Source organism: Platichthys flesus, chromosome 10 (genome assembly GCF_949316205.1).
Source record: "Platichthys flesus chromosome 10, fPlaFle2.1, whole genome shotgun sequence".
Taxonomy (NCBI): Eukaryota; Metazoa; Chordata; class Actinopteri; order Pleuronectiformes; family Pleuronectidae; genus Platichthys; species Platichthys flesus.
The window spans coordinates 1,236,817-1,255,156 of NC_084954.1; the positions used below are offsets into that span (position 1 = coordinate 1,236,817).

At 43.1% G+C, this 18,340-nt stretch overlaps 3 protein-coding genes across 4 annotated transcripts; all 3 read left to right on the forward strand.

Moving 5' to 3' along the window:
* Positions 1-1,527: 1,527 nt before the first annotated feature.
* On the forward strand, positions 1,528-5,161 carry nubpl (nucleotide binding protein-like). Of its 2 annotated transcripts, XR_009922022.1 has the most exons (7): positions 1,528-1,670; positions 1,971-2,112; positions 2,407-2,441; positions 2,878-2,968; positions 3,120-3,159; positions 3,273-3,465; positions 3,851-3,936. XR_009922022.1 is itself a non-coding variant. In XM_062396635.1 (6 exons), exons 2-6 carry the CDS (start codon positions 3,887-3,889, stop codon positions 4,958-4,960), a joined length of 411 nt encoding a protein of 136 aa, XP_062252619.1. In that variant the 5' UTR covers positions 3,354-3,465; positions 3,851-3,886; the 3' UTR covers positions 4,961-5,161. The 2 variants fall into 2 exon arrangements, 1 of the variants encoding a protein (XP_062252619.1); XM_062396635.1 differs by lacking the exons at positions 1,528-1,670; positions 1,971-2,112; positions 2,407-2,441; positions 2,878-2,968; positions 3,120-3,159 and adding exons at positions 4,287-4,372; positions 4,474-4,594; positions 4,703-4,785; positions 4,898-5,161 and having other exon boundaries at positions 3,354-3,465; positions 3,851-3,944.
* Positions 5,162-5,611: 450 nt separating this feature from the next.
* Positions 5,612-7,081, forward strand: dtd2 (D-aminoacyl-tRNA deacylase 2). Its single transcript, XM_062396636.1, has 4 exons — positions 5,612-5,838; positions 5,949-6,314; positions 6,544-6,613; positions 6,699-7,081. Exons 2-4 carry the CDS (start codon positions 6,201-6,203, stop codon positions 7,010-7,012), a joined length of 498 nt encoding a protein of 165 aa, XP_062252620.1. The 5' UTR covers positions 5,612-5,838; positions 5,949-6,200; the 3' UTR covers positions 7,013-7,081.
* Positions 7,082-8,536: 1,455 nt separating this feature from the next.
* Positions 8,537-18,117, forward strand: LOC133961496 (uncharacterized). Its single transcript, XM_062396622.1, has 18 exons — positions 8,537-8,762; positions 9,750-9,873; positions 10,668-10,804; positions 10,887-11,056; positions 11,507-11,702; positions 12,108-12,367; positions 12,442-12,527; positions 12,619-12,680; positions 12,839-13,077; positions 13,458-13,647; positions 13,739-13,859; positions 14,281-14,422; positions 14,536-14,706; positions 15,125-15,239; positions 15,524-16,047; positions 16,506-16,629; positions 16,849-16,918; positions 17,168-18,117. The coding sequence occupies exons 2-18, from the start codon at positions 9,750-9,752 to the stop codon at positions 17,494-17,496; spliced, it is 3,060 nt and encodes a 1,019-aa protein (XP_062252606.1). The 5' UTR covers positions 8,537-8,762; the 3' UTR covers positions 17,497-18,117.
* Positions 18,118-18,340: the final 223 nt, after the last annotated feature.

Genomic DNA, 18,340 nt, shown 5'->3' on the forward strand with positions numbered 1-18,340 from the left:
GTTGACATTTTTGATGGTTAGGTTGTTGGCTCAAAATGGTCCTCACAAAGACAGCTGTACAAGAGCACACACAGTTTAAAACACAAAAAAGACAAAGAGAATTTCCCAGATGAGGCGAGTTGTTGTCTGTTCCTTCCTGTCATCTGTCCAGCTGTCACCTGTGTGTGTGTGTGTGTGTGTGTGTTTGAGTGTGTGTGTGTGTGTGTGTGTGTGCACCTACACACTGAGACATTTTTATGACTGTGTGAAGAAAAGGTTTGAGCTGTGAACCAAAGTGTCCGTCTGGTCTCATCAGCGACTCCTCCTCTTCCTGGAAACAGTCATGTGACTCCTTCCAAATCAAAACAACTGATTCATATCTGTTGTAACAAATATTCACTCTGACTGTGATGATGTCGAGCTGCCAACAAGCATTTTTGTCGCTCAAGCACATTAAACTGCGTCTTTTTAATCCTCTACTTCAGTCACATGTTTCTTTATTTCATTTTTACAGTGTTATTTCTTAGTATGAATCAGGTACCAGTCATACCATCAAGGCGGATACATTTTAATATTATACTTGCTCAGCATGCAGGTCAGGTTACCATCAGTCATCATCAGTTTCAATTCAACTCAGCTGTTACTTACAGTTATTAGGTGCTTGAACTTGAAAATGTGTAATATATACAAGATAATTTAGTGATTTCTAAATGTAATTCTATTTGCACACAGATCCCATCATGTCTCAACGCACTCTACAGTCAGGTCAAGACTTTCCAAACATATCATGATAAATACAATATCACAAATACCACAGGAATGTAAGAGACATTTTGTATGAAATGTATTAAGAGCTGAATGTAGTGGAGGAAAAGTACAATGTTTTTCATTTGATATGTTGTCGAGTGGAAAAGTAATATTACATGGAAATACTCATGTAGAGTACCTGGATATTTTTCAACCACTGCTCAAAAGCACATCAGCAGTCAAGCGGTCAAATTAGAATTCACTGGTTGTGTGTGTGTGTGTGTGTGTGTGTGTGTGTGTGTTTGATATTTACTGTTTTATTGTATGTTTTGAACCATCATCTGACTCTTCAGTATGTGACCAGCACTCCCTGCTGTCGAATCATCAAACTGCACAGAGCTGAAAATCCTCCAGTCTGTTTATATATATATATAATTTATATATATATATATATACATGGTATGTTTGCAAAATAATACTATTTTTGTCAGAGAAAACTGAGAAAAAGACATTTAAAATGGATGTTCTCACAAACTTTATTTCTGACATGAACCTGATCAACGTGACAACGATCCATAAGCCACCATGAGATAATTAAATATATATTAATATATTTAATATTTAATGTATTGTGAATGTCTTTAATTGTAATATTCTTCTTCTTCTTCTTTCTTCTTATTGTAATTATTATTACTATATTGTTACTTGTTACTGATCCGTCACATTTTCTTTTTGCTATTTAAAAAATAAAGATGATATTACGTAATGACGCAGACTTGACGCTGCAGAATCAGAGGAGGAGCCTCCAAACAAACATGGCGCCCTCCACGTACAGCAGACTTTCTCATCTACTGAGAACATCTGTCAACAAAGCTGCAGCTTCACGAACAGCGACAGAAATAAAAAATGGACCTGCGTGTTGTTTGCACTTCACACGCTGTCAGGTAACGTGACGTCTGCGACCTGAGCACTACACAGCCATTGCTAGCTAACAACACAGCCATTGCTAGCTAACAACACAACTAATGTCAATTAACAACACAGCCACTGCTAGCTTACAACACAGTCAGTGCTAGCTAACAACACAGCAAATGGTAGCCAACAACTCAGTCAATGATAGCTAAAAACAAAGTCAATGCTAACTAACAACACAGTCAGAGCTAGCTAACAACACAGTCAATACTAGCTCCCCTTGTGTTACTAGTCTTGTCTTGGTTGTGTAGAGGATTGTTGTTGTGTTGCAGAGGTCGGCGGACAGTACCCTACAGGAGAGACAGAAGCAGCAGATGGCCAGAGGTCTCCCCAAACAGAAGCCGATCACAGGAGTCAAACAGGTCATCGTTGTGGCTTCGGGGAAAGGTGGCGTGGGCAAGTCCACCACAGCAGGTACAGCAGGAATCTCTCCAGCTTTCTTCTTCTGCAGGAAAACAGCCAGAGCTTTAAAACACATGAGTGTACGTGCAATATTTGAGACTGAAACCATCTCATTTAGATTTCTCTTTTGTACTTTTTCAAATGTATGGAATTGCAGCCCTAGAGCTCAGTGATGTGCATCTAGAGAAAGTAAACAGGAAAACAATCTTTTGAACTGGAACCTTATTATTGAACCACATGTTAACCAGACTTCTCTGTTCAGTTTCTGGTCCGAGGAGTTTAACGTCTGTTTTTTTGTCTCTGCAGTGAATCTGGCACTTGGATTAATGGCCAACGATGCTGTAAGATCTCCTCTCTCTTATCTTGCAATAAAGTTTCTGTGGTAATTTGGTATAATGCAATCCTTTCTGTTTGAGCCACGTAATCTTGTCAGCAACCAAATGGTAAAAACAACAAAACCTAGCAGATAAAACCTTCTAATACACGAGGTGTGAAAGTAGGAGTCGTTTGAACTCAAAGATAGTTCAGTGTTCTTACATGAGGTGAACACACATCATAGATGAGCATAAAACAACACATGAAAAGGATTATGATTATAAATGAATAGGATTATAAAAATCTATTTAGAATGCACCATAAGAAAATTGGAAATAACCATGAAATCTCAGAGAACAACCTTGTTAATTGATTTATAAACAGGTTGTAAAGACGCTCCTTCCACATGACTACGTTTTAGTTTTATGTGCATAATAACAGAATCTTCTCTCTCTCTTTCAGACAAAGTCAGTCGGTCTGTTGGACGCTGACGTCTACGGACCGTCGATTCCCAAACTGATGAACCTGAAGGGAAACCCAGAGCTCACTGACAGTACGATACACACTTTGTCCTCCTTTCTCCATCTTTGCTACACAAACATCCCCTGGTGCTCAGTCATGAATGCGATAATAGTTTAGTTCAGTTAAAAATCTTAGATTGTTAAATGTGATAAACATGTTTATCACGTTTATCTTTCTTCCAGACAATCTGATGATCCCACTTACCAACTATGGGATTCCTTGGTGAGTCTTTCCACCCCAAATACTAGATCCACTCTTCCCTGTCTTGTTCCGACTGATCTTTCCATTGCTGTGACCTCCGACCTCACCCCCTGCTCTCTTTTCTCTTATCTCAGCATGTCGATGGGTTTCCTGGTGGAGGATGTGGCTCCGATCGTGTGGAGGGGGCTGATGGTGATGTCAGCGATAGAGAAAATGCTCAGACAGGTTGGATTCTGTTTCATTGTCTGATCTCAAGGAAGCAGAGACTCAGACCCTGTTCACACCTGCTGTTAACATCACTCCTGACTGATCCGCTGACGAGTTCAGGTCTGAACGCACAAAAATGTGTCCTGAGATCCGGTCCCTCAGACCACATCTGTTCAATTTGTCCACGCAAACGTCTTAGGCCACATATGAAAGATATGAGAGAGTCCTCTCAGCTGACGCCTCTGACCTGCTGCAGACACACAGACTCACACAAACAAACACAATGATGATCGGATACATTGATAAACTCAGATTGCATAAAAACAACATCATTTGGTGATAACAAACACAAATGTGGTACGTGATTACTTGCACATAGATCAGGAAGTGAGGTCTGATCACAAGATGTGAACTTAAGGCTGTCCACTTGTGTACGGATCTCTCAGGACCAGTTCTGAACGGGGCCAATGTGTGTGTTCATGTGTGTGTTTGCTGGTATTTGTAGGTGGACTGGGGTTCGTTGGACTATCTGGTCATCGACATGCCTCCTGGGACAGGAGACGTCCAACTGACAATCACCCAGAACATCCCGATAGCAGGTCAGACACAATAACAACACACACTGCAACTCTATATATTTACACATTTAAACAATAGACTCAATTCCATTAAACCCTAAAGCTGAGTCTAAACCCTCAAACAGAGTTTTACCTCTGAGGACAGGGGAGAAGTCTTCTTTCTCCAGGACGTCCCCACTTTAGTTTAGGAACATCTCGAAGGGAATATCTGCAAATGTGACTTTTTATCTTCAGTTTGGACTTTCCTTGTCTCATATTGAGCACAACAAGCGTTTGTTTTACAACTATTGTGTTGAATTAAACAACATTGTGCAGAAGTTTCTCAGTTTGAATTCTCATTTGTTGGTTTGTGTTGTTGTGCAGGTGCTGTAATCGTGTCGACGCCGCAGGACATCGCTCTGCTGGACGCTCGCAGAGGAGCCGAGATGTTCAAGAAAGTAAACGTGCCGGTAATCTGTGTGTGTTAATGTAGACAGTTATTTTTATTTACCCATGCCATGACGTTACAGGAAGTTGAGAATGTTCTGTGGTTTGTGATTTGGTCCTGCAGGTTCTCGGTCTGGTTCAGAACATGAGTGTCTTCCAGTGTCCGAACTGTAACCACCACACTCACATCTTCGGCTCTGACGGGGCCCGACAGCTCGCGATCACTCTGGGGGTCGAGTTGTTGGGTAAGAGGATCACCAGCGTGAACTATTATGTTTCAGTAACATTTCTTTGAGGCATCTTTGGTGGGTTTGGTGCTTTAACGTCAGATTGTTATCTCCGTCCGCCTCCAGGTGACGTTCCCCTTCACCTCAACATCAGAGAGATGTCGGACAGAGGACAACCGGTGGTCATCTCCTCCCCAGACAGCTCCGAGGTTTCTGTTCTATTCTATTTGATTCTATACTGTAATGAAGATTAATGAAAACCTGATTACCTTCTTTGTGTGTGTGTGTGTGTGTGTTTGTGTGTGTGTTTACGCTCTCCAGGCGGAGGCGTACAGGAAGGTGGCGTCCGCTGTCGTCCACAGAATTAAGGAGGTCAACACTTGATTGACAGCTGCGCCCCAGTCAGCTGGTTGACTGACAGGATGTAAACTGTGAACAAACATGTTAGAAGCTGCATGACGCACAATAACCATGTAGACACACACAGAAACGCACAAGATGTTAAATCTAAAGCTACAGTTTAAGTGAAGAAATATGATTCATGTAATTAAGTGATGATATTTAATAAAACTACATTGAACCAAAGTCTGTCTGTTGGTTTTCTAGATATTTTAAAGTATTATATACTGTGTATAATTATGATGTACAGGAGAAACTGTCTGATATATTTAAACTTCACCATTAAAAGTTCCAGTCGAGGCAAAATGAATGAACCAACGCCTGCTTCACTCTTCATATTGTTCGAGATTTACTTCATCATGACAAAAACAGAAACCTGTTTGGAAAGATTTTAATTAATAACTTAATATTGAAGAACTAACCCAGTGCTCTTTAACATGTGTTAGTAATGTTGTGTTGTTTTGTACTTCGTGATGATCCACTTTTATAAATAATGTTTTCAGAATTACAAAAACTCTTTTACTGTAAGTAGATGTTCTGCTCCTCACCAGGTGGCGGCGGTAGTGAGTTAATTCAATGTTTGCAACATCCAAGAAAAGAAGAAAGTGACGTCAATGCGGAAGTGGATGCATGTTTTCCTTTTTCATTCAGTGGATTGTTTCTGTTCGTCAGGAGGATTGAGGTCGAAATGTTCCGGTTAACAGTCTGTTAGTTCAGGTGAAGTTAAACTGTTAGTTGACCTGGTTAGTTGAAGTTAACAGTGTGTTAGTGAAGTTAAACTCAGTTAGTTGACTTGTTTAGTTCAGGTGAAGTTACACTGTTAGTTGACCTGGTTAGTTGAGGTTACCAGTGTGTTAGTTAAGGTTATTTTAAGTCCTGTTAGTTGGCCTGGTTAGTTAAAGTTTAAAGTGTGTTAGTGAAGTTAAACTGTTAGTTGACTTGTTTAGTTGAGGTGAACAGTGTGTTAGTGAAGTTAAACTGTTAGTTGAGCTGGTTAGTTGAGGTTACCAGTGTGTTAGTGAAGTTAAACTGTTAGTTGAGCTGGTTAGTTGAAGTTACCAGTGTGTTAGTGAAGTTAAACTGTTAGTTGAGCTGGTTAGTTGAGGTTACCAGTGTGTTAGTGAAGTTAAACAGTTAGTTGAGCTGGTTAGTTGAGGTTACCAGTGTGTAAGTGAAGTTAAACTGTTAGTTGAGCTGGTTAGTTGAGGTTACCAGTGTGTTAGTGATGACAGACAGCAGCAGTGCAGCTCCAGCTGCTCGCACTGTGCTGCAGCAGTGTCTTCAGGCCAGACTCCAGGTGAAACCAGCAGAGGAACAGTCACAAGCTCAGTTTGTCCAGGTGAGGAATAAAATAACTAATATAAAATATCCACCATATAAGTGTCACTCTTAATATTTGTATTAGTACAAAGTGTTCTGCTCAAACTGCGCTCTTATAATTTGATTTCCTGTATTACACAATCTGAATGTGAGAATATTACATCTCAAACTGAAAGACCGGGCTCATGAGTAAAGATGGAAAATGAACTTCCTTAGATTGACACCGGGTTTGTTGTTCCCCCCCTCAGATCGACAGAGGAATGGTGATCTACATCTGTTTCTTCAAAGGAGCCACAGACGTCATCTTGCCCAAGATGGGTTAGTGACCTATCTGACCTTTGACCTCCATGTTTTCACTCCTCTGTCAAAGTGTGATATAAATATTGTGTCCTCCTCCGTCCAGTGTCCACTCTGTTGAGCCTGCGGCTGTGCGAGTCCGACTCGGGGAAGATGGTGTCGGTGCTGGAGCTCCCCGGCAGCCTGCTGATCGTCCCTCAGGCCACGCTGGGCGGCAAGGTCAAAGGCCGGGCCATGCAGTACCACAACAACATCGGCAAAGAGGAGGGGCTGCGGCTGTACAGCGCCTTCGTTTCCCTGTGTGAGAAGGAGCTGACGGCTGCTTCAGCTGAGGTGACGGTGAAACACGGGACGTATGGAAACAGACAGGTGCTGAAGCTGGACACCAACGGACCGTACACACACCTGATGGAGTTCTGAACTCTTGGGCTTAAAGTTGCACACTTAATTATTGTTAATTAAAGGATCCTTCTGGTTTTACCAAACATATTTCATGATATTTTCCTTTTATGTGATGCATGTGTAGAGATGGAGGTGTTTGATTATCCCCCTGTTAGACATGGACAAAAACAATAATTTTACAGAACACAGGAGTTGGTCTTCTGCCTGAATAATTTTCTGAGGTTCTTATGTGACTCATCAACAACTTATCAGTTCAGTGTCGGACTGTGACCGACTCCTCTTCACCCAACCTCAGGGATCGTGTGAGCAAAATCCCAACAGTAGAACAGCATCCAGTGTGACAGCAGCAGACTAATGTGCATGTAGCTGGAACCATGTGTGTTTACATACTTTGTTGTGTTGTGTATTTGATGAAGCTCATTTTTTGGTTCCCTTTGCAAATGGATCTGTGTTGCAGCCGACAATAATAATCCTGGGGACTGATTCAAAATATGTGTTGATGTCATTAGTCTTCCGGACCTGCAGGGGGCACTCTGCTCTTGTTCAGGAAACGGAAATGAACATTTTTGAAAGATTTGGTTACTGCAGCTTTTACAACCTGCACTTTCTTTATCTGTCAAGTTATCAGCAAGTTTCCTGAATGCAGCTTCTGGTTCATAATTTTCCTCCAAAGGCTAAAATAATAAAAACATGTTTCTAATGTTTTATTGCAAGATACAAATTCAACAAGCAACAATAACTAAAACTGAGCAAATTCAATCAAAATATGCACAAAACTAGTTAGTGATACAATAAAAAAATTATAAACTATAGAGTGAATGGAATCTAATGTATTTTCTGTGGAAACTATTCCAGTGATACTGATCTCAAGGCTTTTCCAGTTTTTATCAGTTTCATAAGAATCTAAATAAAACAATAGTACTTTTCAAAAATATTCGGAGTCTCTGGTTCTTAGCAATTTACATTTGTGTGAAAAAAGTCTACGTTTAAAAAGGGCAGTTAACTGAGTACAACTGTGTAAAAGGGGGGAAACAACTGTTCCTGTAAGTTGACTTCAAATGATGGTTATGTGATGACAACCACTGTCAGATACAACATCTGCAACACTGGTTATTTTAAGAATTCATATTTGATCCACTGTGTTTTTGGTTGATCTCATTTAATGTAAACTTTTTACACATAATAAATGTAGTAATGACTAGTTTTGCTTTTGTAAATAGGGTCTCAATCTTAATAAAAAACATAAATGCATTAACTCTGGTTTAACTGTATTAACTGTGCAATATTCATTCTTACTGTGCATTACATTTGTTCATGTGCAATCCATTGACTTCACTGTATTCGTTTTTTATTCCATTCTTATTTTACTATATTTTTTATATTTCTTTACACTTATTAAATATTATTATTACACTTGTTTTAACTAATTTATATCTATTTTTGAATCTTGCTGCTGAAATATTGCTTATCATCCTATTTTATTTTATTCACAGCTATTATTTTGAAAGGTCCCGCACCGGAAGCTCCTCAGTTTCCTGTCGTTAGCGTAAATCTGCGTAGCACCGCGCGTCACATTTTTCCTCAAATTCGACCCGAACTTTCCCACTTTTCGGAATTTATCGGAACTTTTGGACGAAGCGAAAAACGTGACGTCGATTATTTGCGCATTTTTCGTGAAAATCGACTTCCGGAGACGAGGACTGCGGCTGAGAGTTGTCGGAGGTGTAACGAGGATTTGTGTCGACCGGACACAAGATGGTCTGAGGAGGTGGGAACGTTTCTCCCTCCGCTGCTCCACGGACTCTTTTATAGCATGAACATCCAGTGATGGTGTTTTTATCTTTTTATTACAGTTCGTTATTTTAACCCGAGAGTTATTGTTTTGATCAGTTAATGAGAAGATCAGTTAATTACTTGTTTGTAAAATGTAAATATAACGACTTCATATCAGTCACTCTACTGATTAATAATCAATTAATAATGTATCGATCATCACAAACAATTTTTTTTTCTGAATTAAAGTGTCTAATAGTTTATTATTGTTTTCATTAACCGATTGATAATTTGTTCTTAAATAGTCAAAAATAGGATCAGTCGCTCTACTAAAGTTAAAAGTAAAGTCTTATATTAAACTTTACTACTGACAATAACCCACATGCATTCAAATTGTAAATCAGCAAATATGTAATAGTGGCTCCATATCAAAAGTTTAATAAATGTTCGGAATTATGTTCTCATTAAAAAAACAATAAGGTCTACAAGTTGATTGAAGGCTGAGATTAATGAGTTAAATTTGTTTATATACAAAACTTTAAGAAGAATAAAATTATTATTTCCTCAAAACTGATTGTATTTCTTTTCATGAATGTATTTCTAACAGCCCAAGGCCATAGATATTAAGTTGTTATTTTATAAAACAGGGATAAAAACTGAGATTTATTTTTTAAACAGTTATTTAATCATAATAATCATCATTATATTTTATTATAATAGGCTCTGACTCATAATGACTCAATAAAGTTACTTATGATATTGTTTCTTTTTAAGGCTGTAACTAATGATTATTGTCAAACATCAGTTAATCAGCTCATTATCTTCTTTAATTTCTTAGTGAAAAATTTCACAAGAGCCGGTAATAATGTGTTTTAAAATTCTTGTTTTATCCAAATGCAGAATCGTACCATATTAAATGCACTTTCACAGAAGAAGTCTCTGTGTGACTCTCTAACTCTGTGTCTCACCTCTTCTCTTGCAGATGCCGTCGTTCGACATGATAAACAAGGTGGAACTTTTTGTGCACAAAGGAAAGTTTCCTGAAGACGCCTCTAAAAGTTCCAAGAATGTGATCAGAGCTGCCAGCAAACACTTCATCTACAAAGGTGCTTCAGAGACACACAGACACTTCCTGTCCTCAGAGACCAGACCTGGAACAGTTTTCATTTCTTTAACAGACACAGAGGAAACTGTTCTGAATGTTACAGACTTTATTCATCTGCCTTACAATGTGATCAGAGGCAGGCAACCCTTAAGGATTGTTATTTGTCATTGGGTAAAAAGGCCTCTTAAATGTTTGAGTTTTAAAGTAATGGATTTCAAACTTCCACTTCTTTATACATTTTTGTTTAACCAAATTAAATTATTTTATTTTAAAAGAAACAGAAATAACAGGAAAAGTTAAAATTTAAACATTAAAGGAAAATATGAATTAATAACAGCGATGGATAAATGTCCCTTAAAACAACAGAAAATCTAAAAATGAAAATGTGACAAGATTTTTTTTATTTTCGTCCATTTAAAAAAAATGTGTTAAATAAAAAGACAGATGTCCGTCCCAGGTGGTGAGTGTCCGAGGAGACGTCTTCAAGGACACTTCCACAAGTAGAACCAGGAGGTTCCAGCCTGTGATCCTTATTGATTGATGATGTCTGAAACCCAGAGATAAATATGTATAACTTTTTAAAATCAAGATTCATGATCCTTCTCTGAGAAGACGGTGAAAATCTCCCATCTCCCAATGTTCCAGAAAGTAAAGAATCATTTACTGGCTCCTCTAATCCATCTGACAAACAAACCAATGAAAGGGGAAGAAAAACATAACTTAGGTGAGGAAGGGACAGAAACCCTGAGAGACTGGGACCGGTTCCTGACTGTAGTTCCTCCCTCTCTCCACCAGATGGCTGCCTGTGGCGAACTTACCGCGGCCGCCTCCTCAAGGTCGTGAGGAGCGAGGAGGAGGTGCGGGAGATCCTGACCCGGTACCATGACGACCAGAACCACGCGGGCCGGGAGCGCACAGTACGGGAGATCATGGTGGGTTCAGATCAGATCACGTGATTGACAGGAATCTTCGTACACTGCTGCTGTAACAGATCCTCCTCCTCGTTTGTACCAGCTGATGTATTACTGGGTTGGAGTGACGGAGGCGGTGAAGAACTGGGTCAGAGCTTGTCCTGCTTGTCAGAGCCGGAATCCACCAGAACCAGCCAACCCGCCCGTCCAGTTCTGTCTGGCCTACGGCTGCGACGCCTCCAGCTACGTGGACGCTGATCTCAGCTTCTTCAGGTCAGTTCCATGTGTGATGGGAGACAAGCTGAGGATTCTTTGGTCTCACAGGTACTTCCTGGATCTACAGGTTTAGATTGTTACTCTGTCAATCAACAGGAGATGAATAAATCCAGACTTCTCAACTGTATTTTGAATGTTACCCTCTCACAGACATCAGTTCCTTAAATAAGTTTTAAGATCCATGAATTATTCTCAGGGAAATCAATCTTTAAGAAAGTAAAGCAGAACGTTCCTCCCTGACCTGTACCACATTCCTCCACCGGGTATCATGGCAGTCCATTCCGTGGTTATTGTGTTATCATGCTTACAAACAAACAGGGGAGGCAACACAACCTCCTTGCCGGAGGGAATCAAATGGGACCGAGGAGGGAACCCTGTGGTTCTCCGCAGGCAGACGTTCCTCTGGTTTTCCTTCATCTCCAGTTTCTTCCTCCCTCCGTCTCACAGGTTCCCGAAGGAGGCGGAGCAGCGGGGGAGCTGGCTGATGGTGGCTCAGCGGGACGAAGGCTCGCTGCGCTCCAACTCCTTCCTCTGCTCCCGGCACTTTGAGTCGTCCTGCTTGACGCTGAGCGAGGAGGGTCAGCTGACTCTGTCTCCTGACGCCGTCCCAACCATCATCACCGCGACAGCCGAGGAAGACGAGGTGAAGCAGATCACAGTTGTTCAGTTAGCGCTGATGTTGACCCCCCCCCCCCCCTGGTCCCCAAATGCCTTGAAGTTACAACTGAGTGAAACAAGGATTTATCACAAACCACCATAACAGGACTCACCGCTGTCTGTGACCTATTGATTTTATTTGCTGAGACCTTTTTATGTCTGTAAATAAAACGAGTCAAGTGAACATCAGCCTGCAGGTTGAAGATTTCAGCTCCAGAGAAAAATAGAAACACGTCTTCTGGATTGTGAGAAACTGATTCTGCTTTTTAGGTATTTATGTGCAGAGTTCAAATGACTTTGCATCCAGAGCAGATGAGGAGGCTTTAGCTCGGCAGGAGTCGTCAGGTGTGGAGAGTTTGGCCCTGATCCGATGATCCTCCTCGTCTTTCAGGTTCCTGTCCCTTCAGATGAAGACTTCCTGTGTTCCAACTCCCTGGAGGACCTCCTCTCTTCAGCTGCTGCGGCTGCAGACACCACAGACCCATCGGCACCAGTCTGCCATCGTTCTGAAATACCAGTGCAGCTCCAGGAACACCAGTACTGCCTCCCTGCTCCTGCTGCCGACCCCAGGGAGTTCCTGCCAGTAAGAGAGGAGAAGAGGAGAAAGACCATCATCGAGCAGAGCTTCTCCACCTACAACCAGATCGCCAGGTAGACACGAGATCCACTGATCACATGGTCCACGTCAGACCCGGTACATGTTGTTCACCCAGGTGTCTCTGCAGGTATCTGAGCCACAGGGTCGTTCCCATGCAAAGCAAGAAGAGCAGAGGTGCTCTGAAGAGGATGGCCAAGCGCTTTGGACTTATAGGTGAATCAAGTCTCTGTGGAGCAGACTGAAGGATCTCACTGAGGTGAAATGTCCTGGGGAATAAAGTAGAATCATTTGTCCTGTGTTTCAGATGGAGTGCTGATGTTCACCCGGGTGTCTCCACCGCTCAGAGTGCCGCGCAGCCGAGAGGAGGTAACTTCACTGGATCAGGAACCACCACTCACCTGCATCTTCAACCAAGTGGAGCTGCTCAGTTCCTGTCTGCACACTTCAGGAGAAACTGTGATACAAATCGATTAAATCCAAGTTTTCTGCTCTTCTGCTATCTTCAAATCTGTCTTTGATCCCAGGTGAACGCCATCCTGCAGCAGTTCCACGACAACCAGGGTCACTACGGTCATGGGATCTGCCAGCAGGAGATCACCAAGCACTTCTACTGGAGCAGCTTGACCCGGGACCTGGCCTCGTGGATCTCCAGCTGCCACACCTGCCTCAACAGAACCAAGAGGAAGTGGCTCCGCTGCAGCGTCCACAGCTGCAACCACTGCTGTGGGCCGGTGGAGAGGGGCCTGGGCCTCGCCTTCCACAAGTACGAGTCCATGTCCTCTGGGTATCGTGCAGCACGAGAGGAGATCAGAGCTGGGCAGCAGCAATGAAGCGGTTGAATTTAATTTGTCTGTAGATATGTGTAACATGGCTGGTGCCGTTTTAGTTTGAAAACTCCGGGGGCTGCGTTTTAAATCTGGACAAACAGAAACAGAGATGTTTGGAAACAATGACAAACCAGCCTCAGCACCTCTCGGGTCTGTTCACTCAGTTAAAGATGGACGATCAGCTTGTTTTTATATCTTTAAATAACCAAACTGATCAGAAACTCTTGAACAAGCATCACCCTGAGAAGAACCACCTGAAATGGAACAAACCATCTCTGACAAACACTTATTTAATGTCTACCTTGATTTTCTTTAGGTTTCCTCTTCACGACCCCCCCCTGCTCGCTCAGTGGCTGAAGGCGGTCGGCCGGGCCAACTGGCACCCCCGACTCGGCTCGTCCATTTGCTCCTCCCATTTCACCGAGGACTGCTTCGACCGCACGGGAGACAAAGTCACCCTCCGCCCGGACGCCGTCCCCACGCGGCTGGTCCACAGCAGCTCGGCAGTAAGACGCAGCACACTCTGCTTTCATTAAGACAAAAGTCACCTGTGTGATCTGAAGCTGTGCTGTTAATTCCCTCTCCGTGTGTGAACAGCCCTTATTTGCCAAGTACGATGCTGTGGAGCTCTACCTCCGTCAACGCATCTATCCTCCGGGTCTGAGCTACGTGGAGAAAAACACCTTCAGGAGATTCTGCAAGAAGTTCGTGATTAAAGGTTTGAGCCCACGAGAATCCCCTCCGTCTCTAACCAACATACACAACATGTGTGTTACATGTGATGAGGTTTGCACAACAACACAAACTCCCTCTCCTGAAAAGATACAAGATACATGTATTAATCTCACACACATGCACAGACACACTACATGCAGATGGGGGAAATGTGTCCTCTGCTTTTGACCCATCTGGTGAACACAGCAGGACACACAGAGCAGTGGGCAGCCAGTCAAGGAGCCCTTGGAGCAGATGTTGGGTGAGTAAGGTGCCTTGCTCAGGGGTACTTAGACAGTGGGGGTCCTCTTGGACTTTTGAACAGATCCAGGTGTTGTCCATCCAGGTATGTTTCGTTGTCACTCCCTGGAGTCGAACCCGAGACCTTCCAGTCTGATGTCTTCCCAATGTTCTGCCCCAAGCAGACGCTGAGCTCCACATGGTGAAGGGGGAGCGGGTGCGTCTGGTCCTCAGGAGCCAGCAGCAGGTGGAGGTCGCCCTGAAGGATTATCACAACGAGCTGAACCACCTCGACACCAACAAGTGTCTCCGGCTGCTCAACGAGAGGTGAGAGAGGGAACAAGACGTTGATCCACAGAGACACCGACGCACAACACTGACCACAAACACCTGTTTTCAAAGATTAACTCTGGGCAGCAAACGCTCTTCACCTCCGACAGATTCTTCTGGAAAACCATGAAGCCGGACGTGGTGCAGTGGATCGGCAGCTGCTCCGAGTGCAGCCGGCAGACGAGGAAGAAGCCAGAGAAGCAGGCGGCGGCGGCGGCGGGAGGATCCGAGTCCTCGCTGCAGACGCACACATCACCACAGATCCACCGAGACGTCAGCAGGTACCTCACTGTGAAGCTCAACTGTTTAACATGTCACACAGTGGAGCTTCAGGTAAAAAGGCTCCACTCACACAGTCATAACTTTCACTTTTCTCATGTGCACAATTACTTTACCTTTTAAAGTTAATGCATTTATTTATTCTTAGCATTTGTCTCTCAGTCTGTTGTATTGTGAGTCGGATACAACTTGTGTGGCCTGTAGCTTGAATGACGATAAAGGTATTTAAATAGAAGTAAGAGGAACATTACAATAATAGATATCAATAATATCAGCAGAGACAACAACTGTAACACTTATATATATCTTGTAGTAACAGTAACGCAGGTGGTTTGTGTATAACAGCAGCGACACATGGTTTAAAATAAGTAGTAGTAGAAGTCAAGGGGTCTGATTCTCTCCGTCTCTGTGTGTTGACAGTGAGACGGATGATGCAGAAGAAGAAGATGATGATGATGATGATGGTGGTGGTGGTGGTGGTGGTGGTGGTGGGAGCGTTGGGGATGAAGAGATGCAGGAACCAGACAACAGAGAGGTGGGACTCCCAGCTTCATTCAGCAGAACAGACTCCATCAACATGTTGGACGAGTTCAACAGTTTGTGAAAAGTGTTCAGAGTAAAACAGTTCAACGATCAATAGAAGAAGAAAAAGAATGACTATAAAGACATGCCGACCATTATAATGTTAATATATGAAGTTTGATTCCCTAACATTTATTACTATATTATATTTTAAAATCACTTTAAATGCACCTGCTACCTCCTGAATACGCCCTCATCACACAATCTCTCACTTCCTGTCCCTCGTCTTCCTCGTAGGATGAGCCCCCCCGGCCTGCAGCTCCCGTCAACCCTCAGCGCAGAATTCCCATCATCCTCCAGCCTGGGACCAGAGTCCGGTCCAATCAGAGAGGGAAGCAGGCTGACGTCCAATGGGAGACAGTCTCTCAGCCCGAGGGTCAAGGCGGCGTCCTGGATCCTCCAGAGGAGCAGATGGGACCCGGAGCACGGGTCTCTCGGGGCAGCGCCAGAACACATCACTACGTCAGAGAGCTGCCTCCACCTGACGGCCCCCCAGAACCCCAACTTCCACAAGCAACAGCCAATCACACTCAACCTGTAAGTCCCGACAGCCAATCACACACAGCGACGGAAACCCAGAGCGCCGGTGGCGTGCAGCGCCTGGCGAAGAGGAGCAGAGACCTGGAGGAAGAGTCCCCGGCTAACAGGGCGTCCAGCTGTGGCCTGGAGCCGGTGGTGGCCCCCAGCACCAAACCCTGGCCCGTCTTCACCATCGCCGGCTCTGCACCGGATCACGCAGCCAAACCTGCTGAGGCCGACCGGTGAGACACCAGAACCCACAGACCAGCCGAGAAGGATCTGAATGAACACCGATGTTAGGGAGCTAAAGATTCCTGATACAGATCTATCAGCTGATATAGAAACATATCAATTATTATCAAACCCTTATGACAAAGAAATGTAATTGAGGTTGGATATTTTACAGTTTATCCATAAACTTTATTATTAATAACGATTAAATAAACAAATACAACCAAATATAAAGAGCCTGAATTTAGAAAATACTATTTTTAATGTAAAATATCCACATAAATGTACATTTGTCCTTTTCTTCTGTAAAATGAAAGTTAGGCTCTCTTCCTTTGAAACCACTTAGTTAATCAATGTGTTCAGATAGTATTAGAAGTTGTAGTAGTATTTGTATCACTGCAGATGTACTGACTGTGTGTGTGTGTGTGTGTGTGTGTGTGTGTGTGTGTGTGTGTGTGTGTGTGTGTAGGAGCAGCCCCGCCCTCAGCCGGGGGCCCAGGACGCTCCAGGCCCGGACCGTCATCCAGCAGTGCAGCCAGGCCAAGGTGAAGATCAGACCTGCTCTGGACGGGGCCGAGGCTCAGTGGGCCGAGGTGGGTTCCTCTGTTCCTTCAGTTCTCAGTTCTTAACCCACGTCTCAACAAGTCGAGCAGAAATCTGTTTCTCAACGAATAGAAAACAAATGGACGAGGAGTGAAAACCAAGCGTCCATGGAGAGGATAGAAAATACAGAAATAATAGAATAATCGAATCATGTAAACATCTGGATGTGTCAGTGACCCCAGGTTGTGACTTCACTTCTCGGTCCTCAGATCCAGGAGGGAATGGTTGTGTACGTCTGCTTCTCCCGTGAAGCCACGGAAAACATCACGGAGGAAATAGGTGAGATGTTGTTTCATGTTCGCAGGCGAGCAAACAATCTTTAGAACGTAAAGACAGAGATTAATTTAGCTTTTTTCCTTGTTCAAGCTGCACTTGATAAAACATTTCAACATTTCTATTCTTTACAGGTTAATTGATTGTTAATCAGAGTTTCTGTCTCAGCAGGAAAATGTCTCAATCATATACAAATGAGTTATTTAATCAAAAATCTCTGTGGATTCAGTTTTGCTTGTGTTTTCCTCTCGACAGCCAACTCTCTGATGACCACCAAACTTTTCCGGAAGGACACCCGGCACTGGGCGTCCGTGCTCGACCTTCCCGGGAGCGTTTTGTTCGTCCCCCAGGACTCCCTGCTGGGCGAGCCCGTGCCCAAGAGGAAGATGCAGTTCAAGGGCGGGTGCGAGCCGTGGTGGGGCGCCCAGCTCTTCTCCAACCTGGTGTCCACCTGCAGGGAGCTGCTGCAGCGCTCCGTGAAGTGCACGAGGGCGGGGGTGAAGGTGGAGCAGGGAGTCTACGGCCAGAAACAGGAGATGGTGCTGAGCTGTGCCGAGCCGCTGACGGTCCTGCTGGAGTTCTGAGGGACAGACGGACAGGAGGACGTCCACTGATCTGAATCTGAAGGTCCAAGTCTCTCACCTGGTCTCACCACAGATCAGATCCCATCATTAGTCACAGATTGGATCATTTTTCAGATCATCAGTTCCATAAATATATAGATATATATAAAAACAATTTCCCCAGAGTTCTATCGTAGACAGATCTACACGTCAGTTACATGACAGGAGACTTTTTGTGCATTTCTGCTTCTGAAGAACAATTAATATGATTAAAAAGAGACGTTTGAGACGTTTGAGACGTGAGAAAACAACGAAAGGTTGTTTGTATTCACTGATTCGGATTCGTCCACATTCATACGGTTATCAGAAACTTCACCTTTACTGAGTTTACACCTTCTGTCCTTAAACAAAGACTCTAGTTCAGTTCCCTCTGCTGGTGATGACCTGTCAGTAGATCATCTGCTTCCTGTTTACATCACATGACCGCGACGTGAATCATCAGCTGACTTCTCAGCTCGACTCCATGTTTTTGAATCTGTTAAATGGACTTCATATATTTTTGTTAATGATTATACTGTACAGTTGAGTCTATCTTGATATTAAACAATTATTTTTTGTTAAATAAAATGAGTATCACTTTTGTTTCCCTCGTGCGAAATAAATAACTGGATTTAAGAATAACTGCCCATGTAGATAACACACAATATTATATCATATTTATATATTTTACTTTCAGCATACACACAGTTCTACTTCATGTTGTGACATGATAAACTTCAAAAACAGACCAATGAAATTATACATTTCCGTTTCCTGTTGCCTCACAGAAACAAATAAATATTCATTCTTTCTGTAAATTGTGATG